The 16,546-nt window shown below is 44.1% G+C and overlaps 1 protein-coding gene across 13 annotated transcripts in view; it reads right to left on the bottom strand.

Annotated features, from left to right (window-relative positions):
- Positions 1-661: 661 nt before the first annotated feature.
- Positions 662-16,546, bottom strand: part of Aak1 (AP2 associated kinase 1) — a 172,731-nt gene continuing 156,846 nt past the window's right edge. For 12 of the 13 annotated variants that reach the window (XM_050165351.1, XM_050165352.1, XM_050165355.1 and 9 more), the window contains one exon: positions 662-7,767. In XM_050165351.1, the coding sequence (XP_050021308.1) occupies positions 6,641-7,767 (1,127 nt within the window). In that variant the 3' untranslated portion in view covers positions 662-6,640. Of the gene's footprint in view, positions 7,768-10,789; positions 16,540-16,546 lie in introns of those variants that run through there. The other variant, XM_050165363.1, reaches the window with a different exon arrangement.

Raw genomic sequence — 16,546 nt, 5'->3', positions numbered from 1 at the left:
CTCTGTAGACTAGGTTGGACTTGACTCATAGAGATTCACCTGCCTCTGCCTCCCAAGTGCTGGGGTTAAAAGCGTGTGTTGCCGCCGCCTCTAGGCAACACTTAAGAACTTTAAATCATAAAACTAGCCAGGTGTGCTGGCACATGGCTTTAATCCCTGCATTCAGGAGGCAGAAGCAGGCAGGTCTCTGTGAGTCTGTGGCTAGCCTGGTCTACATAGTAAGTTCCAGACCAGTCATGGTTACATAACAAGATCAAAGAAATCACAGAAGCAGGTGGAGGTTTATATTTAGATGATAAGTTCTCAGAAAATGTGGGCAACTTTGGCTTCACTCGTGTACGATACTAGAACTCTGGGGCCCTGGATTGTCGACACAATTTCTGGACACGGCATATCGCCAGTTCTTGACTCCTGTTAAGTCAGCTCAGGAAAGTTCAGATATCACTCTGACCGTTTTCTTCACAGTTGGAAACAGGCAGACAGGTTCTCTCTCATGACAGGGAGCTTGGAATTGCTTAGGTTCATTTCCTGTCAGTTTCTCTGTACCAATACTGGTGTCCGTTCAGAAATATCAGAATCTATCCCAGGCTTTGCTGATGAAAAGTGCCTAGGGCCCTTTCATCCATGGAAGATCCCACTTAAGAAAAAACACACCACTTAGTCACTTAATTAAGCTCATTTTAATAAAGAGTATAGGAGTTTACAACCCAAACAATTATCCATAAAGACTATCAGATACATCATAGATCACACCCAGAGAGAACAACATAAATCCAACAGCCTGCAATGACAGGCATTACAAAAACTGCTGGGAATGACCTTCTGGTTTCCCCAAGATTGTTTGCAAGGTGAGAATGCCTGAGACCTGCTGACCTCAGTACTCCGTCCAGGCTGCTTACAGATCCTCACTCAAGCAACTCCAAATACTGCCAGCAGAGGGTGCTCACCTTCCCTCCTCGAAATAGGCATGGTCCTTGGCCTCTGTTATTTGGTTTCTGTTCCCTAAAAATGACATCAAATGTTCCATTCAAAATAACATCTTCAGGCCCTGCGGTGCAGGTCACCACTGTCCTCCCAGTGCCACCCACAAGAAGGCGCTTCCTTGGGAAGAATGCTCAAGCAGTGGCTAGTCAACTCCCTTACCACAGATGCAAACAACTCCAATGCTAAATTTGGAGGTCTGGCGGAGGGAACTGATTTGTGGTGCCAGCTGCCTGTGGTCCCTCCCCAGCCCTCTTCAGATAATGAACTGAAGGGCTAGAGTTAACCCCACGAAGGAAGCAGGAGGATGCAGGTCTGCGCACACAGACACTGAGAAACCCTTCACACCATCTTTGGTAGATTTGCAGAACACAGCAGGCACACCGTTTCCAAAGGAAAATATTCTACTGTCTCCCATTACCTCAGAGTCAAAGTGCTGGAGACTGGACATGGGTCCTTGCAGTTTAAGCATGTGGTATCAGCCAACCATGACCTATTTTTGACTGACGCTGAAAAAACCATTCTGAAATTCCTTGCCAAAGGGAATCTGATCCCCTTTGTGTATATATACATGGTTCCACCACAAGGCAGCACAAGTAATGTTTACCATCAACTCAGAGCTGTGTAACACTTGCCTAGGCCAGAGGTTGAGGTTGCTAAACTATAGCTGACAAAACTAATGGAATTACAAGTTACAGAAACTTTGTAGGTAACAAGCCACATGTAGTTAATATTTAGCCTTTGTGTATGTTTTGAGACAAAGTCTTGCTATGTAGCCCAAGCAGGCCTCGAATTCACAGTGAACCTCCTGCCTCATTACAGGCATGTGCCCCCATGATCAGCACTTAGCTATTTTTGCTCTTCTAGAGTCCGCTCACATATGTACTCATTCTAGAGCTATGTAGGATCAGGGGGCAGAGCGCCCTCTGGGCTACATCTCCAAAGAGGAAAACTGGGTCCTGCCAACCTTCCTCTGTCCTTGATTCTAGGGGAAGGTGAACCATTTCACTGTTAGATTGTCAAGGCTGGCCTGAATCCTAAAATGAGATTTTAGAGTAGCCACCGCAAGTTAGTGTGACAGGTCACGACCCACTCAGTCGGGTCAAATAGGAGAAAGCTGAGGGAGAAAATTAAGGGAGAGTAGAAATGGGGAGTGGGGAGCACAAAGACCTCTGGGAACAGAACAGAAACAATTTACAACCAGACACTACTTTTTATTCTTAAGCATTTTGAAACTTTTTCTTTAGTGATATTTTATTAGGTTTTCAAGTGTTCTGGTGGTTAGAGCAAAACAAATATTGATTGACAAAGGTTATCACTCAAATGACATGATTTCACTTACAACCCCCAGTGTTTAATCTTTTAGTGGAAGGCTTGGAAACAGGGTGGCCATGGAAAGTGTCGAGATGCTCCCGCCTTCTTCCGCTGGACTCCTGCACACTACCCATCAGAACGTTTGATTCTGATTTAAAAAAAAAATGCTGTAACCAGCAGCTGTCTGGGAGTTGACTGCTATGTATTCTAAAGGTTGAATGCAAAAGACACAGCAGGGAGCAACATCTCTTTACATTTGAGGGACCCAGATGGACTCCACTGGAAGCTGCCCGGTCCTGTTGGAGAGAGCACTGCATTTCCTCCTCTTAAGTTTCCTATTTGAAGTAATGCATACATTTCTCACAATCTGATACATGTTCTGATTGTTTTCATTTACAGAATAAAAATACAGAATTTCTTATCATCAGATCACTCTAATACTTTATGCACCAGTGAAGAGTGGCTGAAAACACTGACAACAAGCACATGGCCCAACACTTAATAAATATACAACAGGCCAGAAAGACAGCATTCTGTTGAATGTTTAGAAGATCTCAGTTACCAGATGAAATTGAGATACAACATGGGTTAGTGAGTAGAAGACGGTTCGGTTAGCACGTGTGTGCACGCACAGACACACAGACAGACAGACAGACAGACAGACAGACACACACACACACACTGGGGCCTGCACCAGTACATAGGTCTTCAACCCTACCAGTGAGCCAAGACAAAACAACCTGTATGAACTAAAATTTGCTTTCAGAACTAACTTTCCTCACTTCCATGGCTAGACTGTTCGCCATCACATGATGAACAATTTGTGTGCTCTCTCTTGTCTCCTGGTACTGGAGTAAATGCAGTGGTTGCACATGCTAGGTAAGCATTCTACCACTTAAATACAAAACCAGCTCTCTTTAAATTTCAATATTAACGTCCTGCTAAGCTGCTCAGGCTGGTCTTGATTTGAACACACAATTGTTTTGCCTCGGTCTCCCAAGTATTGAGATCATAGGTGTGCCTGCCACAGATGTTCACTTCTTATCTTTTTATTTATTTATTTATTTATTTTTGGCGCTAAACCATGGGTTTGGCGCTAAAGAGCTGTATTGTAAGCCTAAGAAATTAGTGAGCCATTTTCCATGACACATAAGTTAGCTCAGTTAACAGTGTTCAATAGTCAGCTGACAGGGAGGAACCCAGAGGCTCACTGTGCCAGGCTCCACCTCTGAGCTATGTCCTCGGTCTACCACATCATTCAGGAGTTCCTTAGTGCATGATGCGGCTTAAGGCTTTAGCTAAAGATATTCTGACTCATCTCTTTCTACTGAGTCAAGAGTTCACAATTTTCTGTGTTTCCTATGAAATATACAAAGCGACGAACACACAGCGGAAATTAAAACAAAGTACAGTACTTCATTGATACTGTTCCTCTTCCTTATTATTAAACTTTTAGAGTATGGTCACTGGCAATTTACAACTGATTCATAGACTTTACGCACTCCTAATTCCCTGTGAAACAAACTTTCCAGATTTCCACTCAGGATGGCATCCCACCAGGACACCTGATCATTCAATTGCACACTGATCCTGTAATCCAGACTCTTCCTTCAGAACTCACGAGTTGGCTAGTCTCTTGTCAGATGTCCTTCGCAAAGTGCCACAGAGGAAAAGACAAGCTGCATGTGGTCACACTCACTCCCGAGGAAAAGACGACAGGTAGACTTCCTACTCAGTAGATGAAAAAGGCCTCAAGCTCACACTTCACAAACGATTCAACTATATAAAATAAGGAGTGCATGATTTTATTCTAATTTGGACCTTGTGAATTAAAATGACTATATGATTAGATGGAGTGATCCAGTAATCAAAGTTAGAACAGTCTGCAGCACAGTTACGAAGCTGATGCTGACCTTGCATTCTGAAATTTCTATTCATGAGATGGGTCCTTGTATGTTGCCAAAGCTGGCCTTGAGCTGCTAGGCTCAGGCTGTCCTGTCTCAGCCTTCTAAGCAGCTGGGTCTACAGGTCTATGCTGCAACCTGGAAAGAGCTTGCGACATCAAGTGAGGACCCTGTCTAAACAGTCCCATCCCATTTACACATGCCTTTGAGGACTTCTCCTTAAAACAAGTGTGGGAAGATTGGTTGCAAAATTCTGTGTATATTCCCAAACTACTCATTTAACAGAAAGACCAGTTTGTATCCACTAGTATTCAAAACATTCAAAAATATTAACTGAGAAAGCAAATTCCTAGAGAGAATAGTTAGGCTTTACTGAAGTGTAAGGCAGGTTTCTGGTGGGGGTGGGGACCCTGACACACTGCCTGTTATTTAAACAGGTGGAGAATACCAAAAAAAGAAGTACTAACAAAAGTTCCCTTTCACCCTCTTAAGACAAGCTTTCGCTCACTGGCTGGCCTGAATCTTAATATGTAGACAAGGCTGACCTCAAATTCACAGAGATCCACCTGTCTCTGCCTCACAAGTTCTGGGGTTAAGGTGCCTGCCACCACACCAGGCAAAAAGTAACCATTCTTATGTTAACTGCTAAGAGTCCTGGGCTTTATTCTATTATTTCTGGGTGTACTGAGGACAGAATCCAGGGTATGGTGCATATAAAGCATGTATTCTTCCACCAAGTTGTACAGACCCTGACTTTCAAATTTAAAGGACATCACAACTAAATGATTCCAAGTGCAGCCTGGCATTTAGGCTTCATTACTGGGTAAATTTTCAGTAATTCTTTTATTTTGGGGGACAGTGTCTCAGGTAGTCTAGGCTGGCCTTGTACCCCTTTCCTGCTTACAGGAGTTTGCTCCCATGCCCAGCTCCTAGCAATTTTTCTATCACTAATCTAGCTTGATGAACTCTCCAGAGTTCCCCGAGCAAGTGGAGGAACTATGCTAGAAGTTGTAAGCACACACCGAGTATGGTGCCGGCTGTCTCCATGAAACTCTGCTTCCTCAGCAGAAACCTCCCTGCAGAGTCACGGGCTTTCTTTTAAGGCACTAAAAATGAATGGTATGAAAACACAGGGATGAGTCAGAGCTTTCCAGAAATAAAAACACACTTCTGAAAACACAGCCAGTCACCTGTCTGTTCTACTTTAACATCTGAACGGAACAGCTAATTTAAACATCTGCAAGGACAGCTGACCAGCACTTTCTCATTTTCAACTTCTAGAGGCAAAAGAGGTGTATGGGAGAGTTTGGGGAAGGAATCAGGCAACGCAGTTTGTGGCTTAGGGTCCTGATTAATGAATTTCATAACAAAGGTACCCAGGAAGGATTCCCAGTAACTGCAACACTAAAGATGCTCTTCCTCTGATGCCAAGGAAAAACAGAAGGACCAGTGACTTTTTTGGGTGGGAGGAGAGGGTATTGAGATATGGTGTCCAGGAATTCAGTATTAAGACCAGGTTAGCCTCTAACTTGTGGTAATTCTCCTGTCTCAGTTTCCTAAGAACTAGGATTACAAGCATGAGATACCATGTCCAGTTTTAGATATTTGATTTTTCAAAACCAGGTAAATGGAATTTTAAAAATTCATTCTGAAACCTCATTTTCAACAGAATTGCCCCATATGGTCCAACAACTTCAATTTTACCATGAGAAAAAAAATGCAAATAAAGCCAAGGTTCAAGTCAGGCAAATACAAGGAAATGATTGGATAATGGAGGTAGGCATGGCGGTTTCACTCTAAAAAGTCTAAAAAGTGAACTGTGGGAAGGCAGAGTGAGCTTTTCCCACCTGTGTGTTCTTCTGCATGACAGAGAATCTGAGCCATATCATGCACCAGACATCTGTGCACACAGGCCAGCTTGGCTCGTATAGACTCAGTGACAGATCCCAGAATCCTCTGAGAGCTGCGGCTCCACAGGAGTGAATAATGAGGAGCTGAAGGACTGACTTTTTCAGATGTGCAGTGGGTTTATATTGCTGTTTTTTTCTTCTTCCTAGAAATGCTTCCAAGAGTATCGTTGAGTGCTGGGATTCATCTTGACTCTTTGATCCAAGCACCTCCCCATAGGAGCTGCTGGCCTTCAAAGCTGTGGTGTAATACAGCCCCCGTTAACAGGGGGTAAAATATTCCTGGATTAAAAAGGTGTCTGGGCAGAGAAGAATCAGAGTTCAGAGTGCAGGTGGAATGCCTATATGAAGGAACAGCAATGCCGACAAGTCCAGAAATGAGCATAAACAAAAGCAGGAAGTGTAACCTAAAGAGCTTCTGCTCTGAGGCAGGGACTGTAAGGTCACAGTGGCTACTCCCTGAAAGGCCAGCTAGGAGTGGTGTGATAGGTGTTGGTGGGGTAGGTGGAGGAAGGCCACAGGCTGGTCTCCTGCCTACGGTTTCTGTTTGCCTGCTTTTGACGGAAAGGGAGCTAAAGAGAAAGGGTCGGCGGCAGGCAGCTCTGTAGTCCTGGAGGACAGAGATGTGACAGACACAGAGCCAGCTAGCAACTGCTTATTGCTCTGTGAAACAATCTTGTAGGCAGCGATGGGCTGAGCTTCTGGACTTGGCTCATCTTCTGGGCTATAGTGTCGGGAATATTTGGATAAAGCCTGGGGGCGGAATGGCTTGCCAGCCATAGGCCCGGAGAAGGCTTCTTTCTGGGACTGCATTCCTCTGTTTCTGTCAGTAGGATGACCCCCGGATTCCAGGGGAGATCCCCGGGGAGAGCTGCTGTCAAAATGGTCTGCCACCTGGACAGAGTGGGAGGGGAGACCGGCCTGTTGTGCAAAGCCAGTCACAGGATACTGCACCTGGGCAGGGGGGTACATGGCTCTATCACGGCCTGGAAGCAGGAGCCCTTCACTGGGCTGACTAAGGCTGGCCTGCGCCGGCAAATCCTGTGAGGAGCCCTGCACAGCCAGTAACTCCTCCACGCTCCTCTTCTTGGTAAAAGGAGCTCTGGAGAACACGTCCACCTCCTCTGTCTGGGAAGGAGCTATACTGCCCTTGGAGACAAAAGGGGCTTTGGCGAAAATGTCCACGTCATCTGCTGGAACCAGTGAGCTCCTGAAGGGGGCTATGGCAAAGACATCAGGCTCTCCGAGACCATCTGAGGCCTGCTGGTTGACTGGCAAGAACTGGCTCTTTTTCCCGCCTCGTCCCCCCTTTTCTGGCTCAGCAGACACTCCAGGCTCAGTGAACAGGGTGGCTTCTCCCAGCTTCCCCTGAGGAGGTCTGCAGCTCTCATCCTCCTCTTCAGACTCCAGAAGGAGAGGCCGAGACCCGCTGCAGTCCAACATGTCCCCCTCCAGGTCAGTGCCCTCCTCCTCGCTGCTGTGGAAGGAGCTATTGCTGGAAGGGCCCTCTCGGGCCATGGAGTCAGACTCTAAGGTGTTCTGAGTCTTTGTTCCAGAAATTCTGCAGGGATCTGGATAGAGGGCGAGGCCTTTGGCACCCACAGGTTCTTTAAAGTGCTCTACAGTAATTACAGGACAAGGACTGGGTTCTCTCTGGAGACCTAGAAAAGCATAAAATTTAGAATTAATGTGGAGGCTGGGTCAAAACCTTCCGGAACATTTAATGGTCAACCGAGGAAGATACATTGTGGAATCAAATGATAGATGTTGAAAATGTAAAAACAGAAAAATAAAAAGTCAAGCAAGGTAAATGCACACAGACTGAAGACACAACCACCATCTCACACTTTGGATCATGATAGACACAATGAGCAGGAAAGGTGAAAATGTTAGGCACACAGACATTCGGGGCAACTAGGCAACACTCCTACTTGCAGGCCAGGCACAGACACCTGCTCTACCTGTCTCAGAGCCAAACGGAAACAAGTTCAGTCATTCCTCTCCACATAAGTCAGACAGTCTGGGGCTATGGAGAACCACTGCCCACGGATGAATGGAACTCCATGTGCAAAAAGACAGCCCCTCTGACAGGCAGAATGCGGCTGTCAGTAAATGCATGCTTACTTGATGACACACTGCAAGCAGTGCTCACAGAGCACTTGGTGCCTGATTCAAATATGGAGGGTACTTTCTGAGTCATACTAGATGACATCAACTTTAGCTGGAGTGGCCCTAGAATTTTGGTTTTAGTGTCCCAAGTTAACAATGGTCTCTGATTAATGAATCTGCCATAAGTTCTTTATGCAGAAATACTAGAAAACTCCAATGTCCTAGGCCAAGTGGTAATGTAGGTAGAGGTGCCTCTGGGTGCTCTGGCATTTAAATCAAATAGACAATTATCAGAATGCAATAGAGCTTACCTTCCAAGAAATATTAGCAGGTTAGAAGTATGTCATTGGGCACATGTTAGCAAGAGGGTAGGAAAAAGGCATATGTAACTAAGCAAGAAGAATCCAGAGAAAGGGTGGGTGGGGGTGGGGTGTAAAGGGCAAAATATATTTCATTATGGGCTCATAAACGACATCCCACCAGGACACTAACTATTGGACACCCCTCCCTACTGGGCCCTCCCTCCAGTGAGCCCCTTACCAGGCAAGGACTTCTGCTACACATTGCCTCTACTAACATTCTCGCTCAACTAAGCACACAGCACAGAGGAAGGGCCACAAAGTTAGTTTACTGAAAAACCAGTTACTTAGCGAGAATTTGCACTGTAGAGAACACAAAGAGGGGGTTGAACATTTTATTAAAAGACACTATTCAAAAGAAAAAAGAGAAGAAAAAAAAGACACTATACAAAAATATCATTTTCCTGAATCCTGTAACTAATTTTAAAGAAGTGCTTCATTTTAATCAGCTGACAATAAAAATTTCTAGAAGGTTTTCCCCCTTGCTGTTATTTCCTTTTCTAATAGTTTGGACACAATAAATTCTGAACTCAAAATTTAAGTTGAATTGTTTGGTACAGTGTGGCTTTTAAAATAATATTTGAAGAATGTGATTTTGAAGAGTATGAAGTTTCCTTGCACTGTAAGTCTAATGCATGTAGTCAAGTGTTGATACAGAAACCAGAAGAGAATGAAAACCTCCTGCTCGCTCACAGTGTATATGGGCACAACCCTAATTTCCCAAGCAAGAGAACTGAGATTAGATTGATCTCAGAGACACCCAGCTAACAACTTCTGTGAGGGAACTAAATTAAGGGGAAAAAGAAAGAACCACTAATTTTCAAAATAAAGCTCATCAAGAAACGTAAGAGACTCCCGAGAGCCCACAGGCTATTTCTTCTTCTACATGTTAGTCCACAGCCTCCATTGACAAAACTAAGGTACATTTCCTCTCCTTTCCAAAACTACCTCAGTGTTGTTGCTTTACACCGGCTGTGCAGTAGAGCAAAGCCACCTTTCACACAGAGGGATAAAGTTAAGTGAAGCCAGTGCTGACTCCTGGTAACATACAGACCAATTTGATAATGACACTGCTTTTACTGTAGTCAGTGATTTGAAGGAACTGAACTTGGATTCATTCAAACCAAGTCATGTACAGACTGCAAATGGCATCTATCTCCCTAGAGACCCAGGCCCTGATGCCTTCAATGCTAGATACATTCTGAGAGCTATGAGGTAGTCACAATGGGATAAGAAGAACATGCCCACCTCATGCAAACTGCTTCTGTCAAGTAGTAGGCTTTGAGTCAAGAACCCAGGAGAAAATCCACCAACTTAGGACCCCTTTAAATTTTGAAGTGAATAGTAAGGTATTTTATATTTAAAATACCAACAGCTTTTAAAAGTTCAGAATCAGCCTGGTGGTGGTGGCGGCCCATGTCTTTAATTCCAGCACTCAGGAGGCAGAGGCAGGCGGATCTCTGTGAATTCGAGGCCAGCCTAGTCTACAAGAGCTAGTTCCAGGACAGGCTCCAAAGCTACAGAGAAACCCTGTCTCAAAAAATAAACAAACAAACAAACTGAAACAAAGTTCAGAATCAACTGGGTGTGGTGGCACATGCTTTAATCCCGGCGCTCAGAAAGCCAAGGAAGATGGATCTCTGTATGGCCGAGGCCAGCCTGATCTATACAGTCAGTTACAGAGTGAGAACTTGCTTTAAAAAAAAAAAAAAGGTTGGAGTTATAAAACACCACAACATCAAGTCTGAAGGGAGCACCAGTCTCTCACCGTTTAAAAGAAAGATCACAGCTATTTCCTCCATCTCATTGCGAATCTTCTTCAGGCTGGAAAAGCACATCTAATGGGGCTTTCCTGAAAAGTCTGTCTCCCAACCTTTCTTGGAGGTGAAGTGTGACTAAGGGAGAGTGACCAGGCCTAGCACTTTGATGGCCAAAGAAATCCTAAAGAATATGGAGGCCCTACATGCCTGTGTGACTCCGGAGAGACCTGGTGGTGGCAGCGGGGAAGACTCAGAACTCTTTCTGGCAGTGAAAGGGCCTTGAGCCAATGGCAGACTACCTCTGAAGCAGCCGCCTCCTAGGGATCCACCCAACTTACCCTCATGCCTTGGTCGAGTTACATGGCTATCAATGACAGCCACAGCAGATACTTTGTAAGCAAAGAACTTAAAAAAAAAAAAAAAAAAAAAAAAAAAAACCTAGCCTGTTCTCCTAGTCCAGGACTTGGCCTCAGAGTGTACAAGGCTTCTGTTCATCATAAGGCATTCTCTTATAATTCCCTCAGACTGGATTATGTCTCCTTTTGTTTTCAAAACTTCTAGAAATGACTCCATCTGGCTCCATTTTGAGTAAGTTAACACAAATTTCAGTAGAACTCGCACACCCTGGGGAATTATCCTCACCATCCTCTGAATTATCCCAGAAGTCAAAGTGTGGCATTCTTGAGGATGACTGACCCCAAAATGCTATCTGACTGACAGTGAGGTCATCAGAGTGCTCTCTAGAGAAGCAAAATCTAAGATTAGAAAAAAAAAATGTTATTACTGTGTGTGCACACATAAGCATGTGCCTCAGTTTTCAAGTAGAGGTCACAGGACAGTTTGCACAAGTCAATCCTCTCCTTCCACCCCATGGGCTCCATCTCCGGTCATTAGGCTTGGCACAGGCACTTTTACCCAAAGAGTCATCTGGTTGGCCCCAAATCTGAAATTTAAATTTCAGGCTGGATACTCTTTAGTATAGTATGTCTACACTGTAACAGAAAATAATGGTGACAGGAAACATCAGTGACAAATTCTTGCCACAGTTCTGAAGTAACGGCTCGGCTCGCGTGTCTCATACACGCAGACTGAAAAGCACCCTGACGCGATGTGGGGCATCAGTTGAAATTTGGTTGTCTCAGAACCACACGCAGGAACCACAGTCTCAGTAGCCTGTAGTTCCTACAACCTTCAGTGTTCATCATGAGCTTGAGCATCTGCTTATCCCTTATGCTAGGCAGCAGCAGGAAAGCCCACAACTGGATGCCAGGCAGAATAAAAGGAAGCATTTCTCACTGGGCATAAATATATTCTTGCCATCCTAGTGTTTAATTCAATTAGCCTGGGTGGATGAAAGACTAAATTAGAGGAGGGCAGCTGCAAATCAGTGCTATTCTGTCACCTAGGTATGGCCCTGGCTAATGTGTGTTTGCAGGTTTCTCATTCTTGACCATCTTCTTTCTCTAAGATGGTCATAGCTCATCAAACCTAGGGACATCTCACAGGTGTCCACTGTCCCTTCCTCAGGACATCTTGCACAGCTGCCCATACTTTTCTAGTCCCTGGTATTTGCAGCCACTAAAGAATGTGCTCAAGTCCTTGTTATATTTCTGCAGGAATATAACAGCTACCTTAAGCTATTTATACATCTAAACATCATGCACTCGTTTGAACAGATAAAAGCTTTATTCCTCTGTATGTTTACATAAGAAATTTGTTTACAGACTTATTTATACAATACTCGCGAAGCAGTGTTCGTTTTTCACATTTTACTGCACAAGATAGCTTCATTACATCACTCTGCTCTAAGTAAGAACCCATCCAGGTGACAACGGTGTGTACAACAAGGCAGAAGAGAATACCCACCAACGTGAATTCAGGACACTGCATCAAAGTGAGAATCAAGGAAGGACTTCCCTCCTAGCAACTGTCACCCTTTGGGAACTCTGCATGAATTAGCATTACCCAGCAGCCTCCAGGCCTTCTCCCTCCCACTTAGTGAAAGGAAACCCAGGGGAAACTACATAGGATATCTTGTTACAGACTGAAATAAAGGCCATCAGGGATTCATTCAGTTCACAAAAGCCAAGCACATCCAACTTGGGGAACATTATCATTGTGGAAAGGAGAGGTCTAATTCTGCACTGGTAAAATTAGTCTCTAGAGAGGGATAGAAATTAGTTTGCAGTATCTGAAGTGTTTCACTAAACACCCACTCTAAACATTCGGTCAGGCAGCCTCTGATTTACTTAACTCAGTCTTCTGGGTGATGCTGCCATTCACATCCCCAAACTCCATGACAGTGACAACAGACCAGGAAGGTTAAAGACTCTTGATGCCAGAGGAACCTTGTTACAGATTTTAGCTCGGCCTAGGGTGTCTACAGCATTTATTTGTTCCCTGAGCATGGGCCCCTATGCCCATCACAAAGGTCTCCTCATTCCCAGGGCACTGCTGAAGACAGAACTAATCCTGACCTGAGGGAAGGCTATGCTGGTTTGAATCAAAACACTTATACCGAAAATGAGAACTGCAAACCACAAAATATCACATCTTATGAAAAACAGGTTCCCTTTTGGTTTGTATTCTTCCAGTTATTAGAAATCCAAGTTCTAGAACTCCAATTTGATCAGGAGGAGTCATGTACAACGTGAAATGCCAATGAGCACAGTGACAACCTCTTTCAGAGGAGTTTCAAAAACCTGTATCTTTAAATTTCCTAAAGACCAGGGAACTGAAAACCTTCCCTTACTCAGTGTTGGTGAAATCTCTCTCAGTTATGAAGTCTCCTTTAGGAACTGCCTATGGAGTTTCACTCTGATAAGAGTGATCTTGTGTTTGGAATACTCAGTGTTCCTCTGAGGCAAAGGTGTCGGAGAGAAAACATAAGAAAGAATATACTTGTGGATGCTGTGAGTGAGGGTACTAAGAAAACAGCTATATTCTTTCTACCTTATCTGGCAATGTTATGTCTAAGGACAAGAGCTTAAAAACAACTCAGATGATACTGGCCTGCCTTGCTAGGATTAGCATTCACTTCCCAAGCAAAATATTGTTTCCAAGAGGGAACAATCAAACACACAAAACATTTCTGATCTGTCTACTTCAGGAATCACTGTAACAATTATAATACTACTTAGAAGTGACTGCTTAAGCCTCATCTCCTCTAAGGATCATATTTTTAGAAACTTTAGGAATTAAATTTGGTTATCTTGGGGGAGGGATACCAATTTGTGATACTTTCTGGTACAGTAATTACTTCCACTCAGCAGAGAGAATAAAAAATATGCACATTGTATTTGCCTATATTTTAAACACAGATTAAAATAATAGAAATCTCCGGATTCTGTTTTACTCTAATAGGTAAGATTGTGTATGTTTAATATTACAGAAGGAAAATCTATCTCCAAACTTTCAATGATGTGGGCTTTTATCCAGGTAACAGCAAGTAGCAACAAGATTAAAAACTGCTCATTCTAATCCTCTGTGAGTAAATGCTGACGAAAGCTGTAGGAATGGCAAGAGCACAGAAGTTACCTGAAGGACATCCGGATTATATGACCCTTCATAGTCCTTCTAAATACAACACCATTACAATGCCATGCTTCTACTGACTCAGACATTACCTATCCAAAACCATCCTGGGTAAAAATCCAATACCAGTTCTGAGGGGTAAAATGCCTGTTCAAGGTCATAAGCCAGGGTCTGGACCACCCTGGTGAGATGAAGTAAATGGACTAGTGGACAGTCTCTGAAGCCCCTCGTATAGCAGTCTCGTTCTGTGCATCTCCAGTTACCACACTCCATGCTCTTCTTAAGCCACTCCCTCAGCTTAGGATGATGCAAAGGAAGGCTGTGCTGACCAAGTTACTAGAATGGATTTCTCAACAGGAAGCCTAAGCCTTACTCCTGAAGGATCAGCCTAGGTCTCCTGTCAATATCTCACCCAGACATTATCTTCCTTGGAGAGAGTCTGTCGGTTTTCGTTAGTGTCTCCATTAAGCCTCACTGAGTCAAATGACTACACAATATATCTCAATATAATTACGGGTGACGCATGAAAGAATGGTTTAGAGACACTTAACCTAATTTCTAGACTGCACCCTTCATGACTGCAATTAAACTGAGAAAGTAGACATTTCATTATATTGCTAACGTTTTCATGAGAAAAAAATATAAAAACACAGACCTAAAACATTAGCCTTATTTAAAAATAAACATTTCCTTCATTAGTTTATACATTCTTTCTATGTCCAGCAAAGAGGACACAACCATTTCCTGTCCACCAAGGGGGTAACCAAGTCCTGCTTCCCTGCAGCCCACCGTGAAGAGCTTGTCGTGACATCTCCTCCATCCTCAGCTGCACACTGTGCCTCGCTCGCCTGTGGAAACCACGTCTTCTAGCACAGGCCTTTCCTCAGCGCGTCTAGGTTCAGCTGGCACAGGAAGGAAGACTGAGCGTCCACTCTTCCCGCTGTCACACTGCTGGAGACAACGGTGGCCCTCCAGATGGCAGGCTTGCAGGCTCCTGCTGCTGGATCCCCACCACTTAAAGTGCAAATGTGAGCAAGAAACAAAGCAGTAGTAGAGAACAAGCAGAGATCTGGGGTTTTGTCTGTACAAATCAGCCCTGGAGGATGGCATCGAGGAAGGGGTTCTCTGTGACCACTCCTCTTCCACAGGGGAAGTTTACAAACGCTCTCAACATAAGGAAATGAAACACACCTTGATGAGTAAGCCCACAGGGGTGACGGGGGAGCATGTAGTGCGAGTGCAGGGGTCTTTATTTAAATCTATGAACAACAGTCTAAGGTTAGTGAAGAGCTACTCTTTGTTTGGTTTTTGAACTCTAGGAAGCCATGGAAAGCCAATTGCACATATTCCATCAGCGTTAGCCTTCTAGTTAAACACCAGAGGAGGTGAGTGGCCACAGTCAAACTGTGCCCAGCACACTCATCTCTGATTATCTGAAAATAAAAAACATGCTTGTTCTACAGAGACAGAGGCCTGCTGAGAGCTTAGAGCAAGACATACACTCTACGTAAAACATTTCCATGTGTTACACTATAGGACTGCTATGTTGTATACAAGCAAAAAAGATCAAAACCCTGTACAGACACCTGATATCAGACTTGAAATGCCAAGTGGAAACAGAACTAGTCAGCATCTTCATTTATACACAATTTACAATATTTGATTCAAAATAAAAAAATCACAAGAAAAATACATCTGTTTTTGCTACAATTCCTTCCCTTCCCCATCCACCCCCCTCCCCCATGAAAAGTCTTCTAGTAAAAGGTATCATGTTCCCACCACTGTCTTGTTTTGGTCTAATTCTGAGATCCCAGCTTGGGCCAGGTAACATGGAAGGATGGCAATGCTTAGTATTTCTATCACATACACATTTATTCAAGGATCTCAAGCACTTGCAGTCATGCCTCCAGATTTGAGAAATCACGATTCAATGGAAGTCAGATAGCTAGACAACTAGACATCTGGGAAGATTGCATGAGCGTAAGATCACTTGGTCAAAGTTGGCTGGCTAGAGCTGAGCTCAATTTCTCTTCACAAACACAGCTTATGAGTTTTGTCCTGTTTAAACTGCACACATGTCTCCAGACTACTGCCTGGGGGTAAGACCAGCCATAGCTGTCATGTCCTCATGATACTGCATCAGGAATAAAAAGCAAGAATGGACACATTCATCAGCATCTGGGAGACGGGCTATAGGACTGACATGGGGCCATTCCTAGCAAGAATGAGACAAGGTGTCCGTTACAGGCTCAGTGACAGTCAAGCTTCTGAGTGGATTCCAGCAGAGGTGAAGCTCAGGGCAGCTAGCACTTGAGTTACAATAATGCTATTGAAGATGGGGAATGAGAAAACACAGCAAACTAACAAGAGGAGCCGGCCAAGGAACGAATCTGGAGGATCAAAGATTTTTCTTTCCTTATCACTTCTATAGGAGAAGGCAAGGGGTAGGAGAAGGGGCTTAAGGGCCCCTAATTTGCAGATTTTTTTAAAAAAAAATCATTTTTCTCATAACTCCGTAATGAAAATGTGTATTACGGCATGAAGGTTACAGAACTGCGTCTGTTATTGGCTCACGGCTACAGGTCTATGAGCTGATCCACCAGCAGCAAAGACCTGGCTAGGTTGGGAAGACTGGACTCAGAGCTCCCACTGCTGTTTCTAGAGTGCCCACCTGGAAG

This window comes from Alexandromys fortis, unplaced genomic scaffold, assembly GCF_014885135.2.
Source record: "Alexandromys fortis isolate MF-2015 unplaced genomic scaffold, M_Fortis_MF-2015_v1.1 scaffold_158, whole genome shotgun sequence".
Taxonomy (NCBI): Eukaryota; Metazoa; Chordata; class Mammalia; order Rodentia; family Cricetidae; genus Alexandromys; species Alexandromys fortis.
The sequence above is the reverse complement of the archived record's forward strand: the minus strand, read 5'-3'. Positions and strand labels throughout refer to the sequence as shown.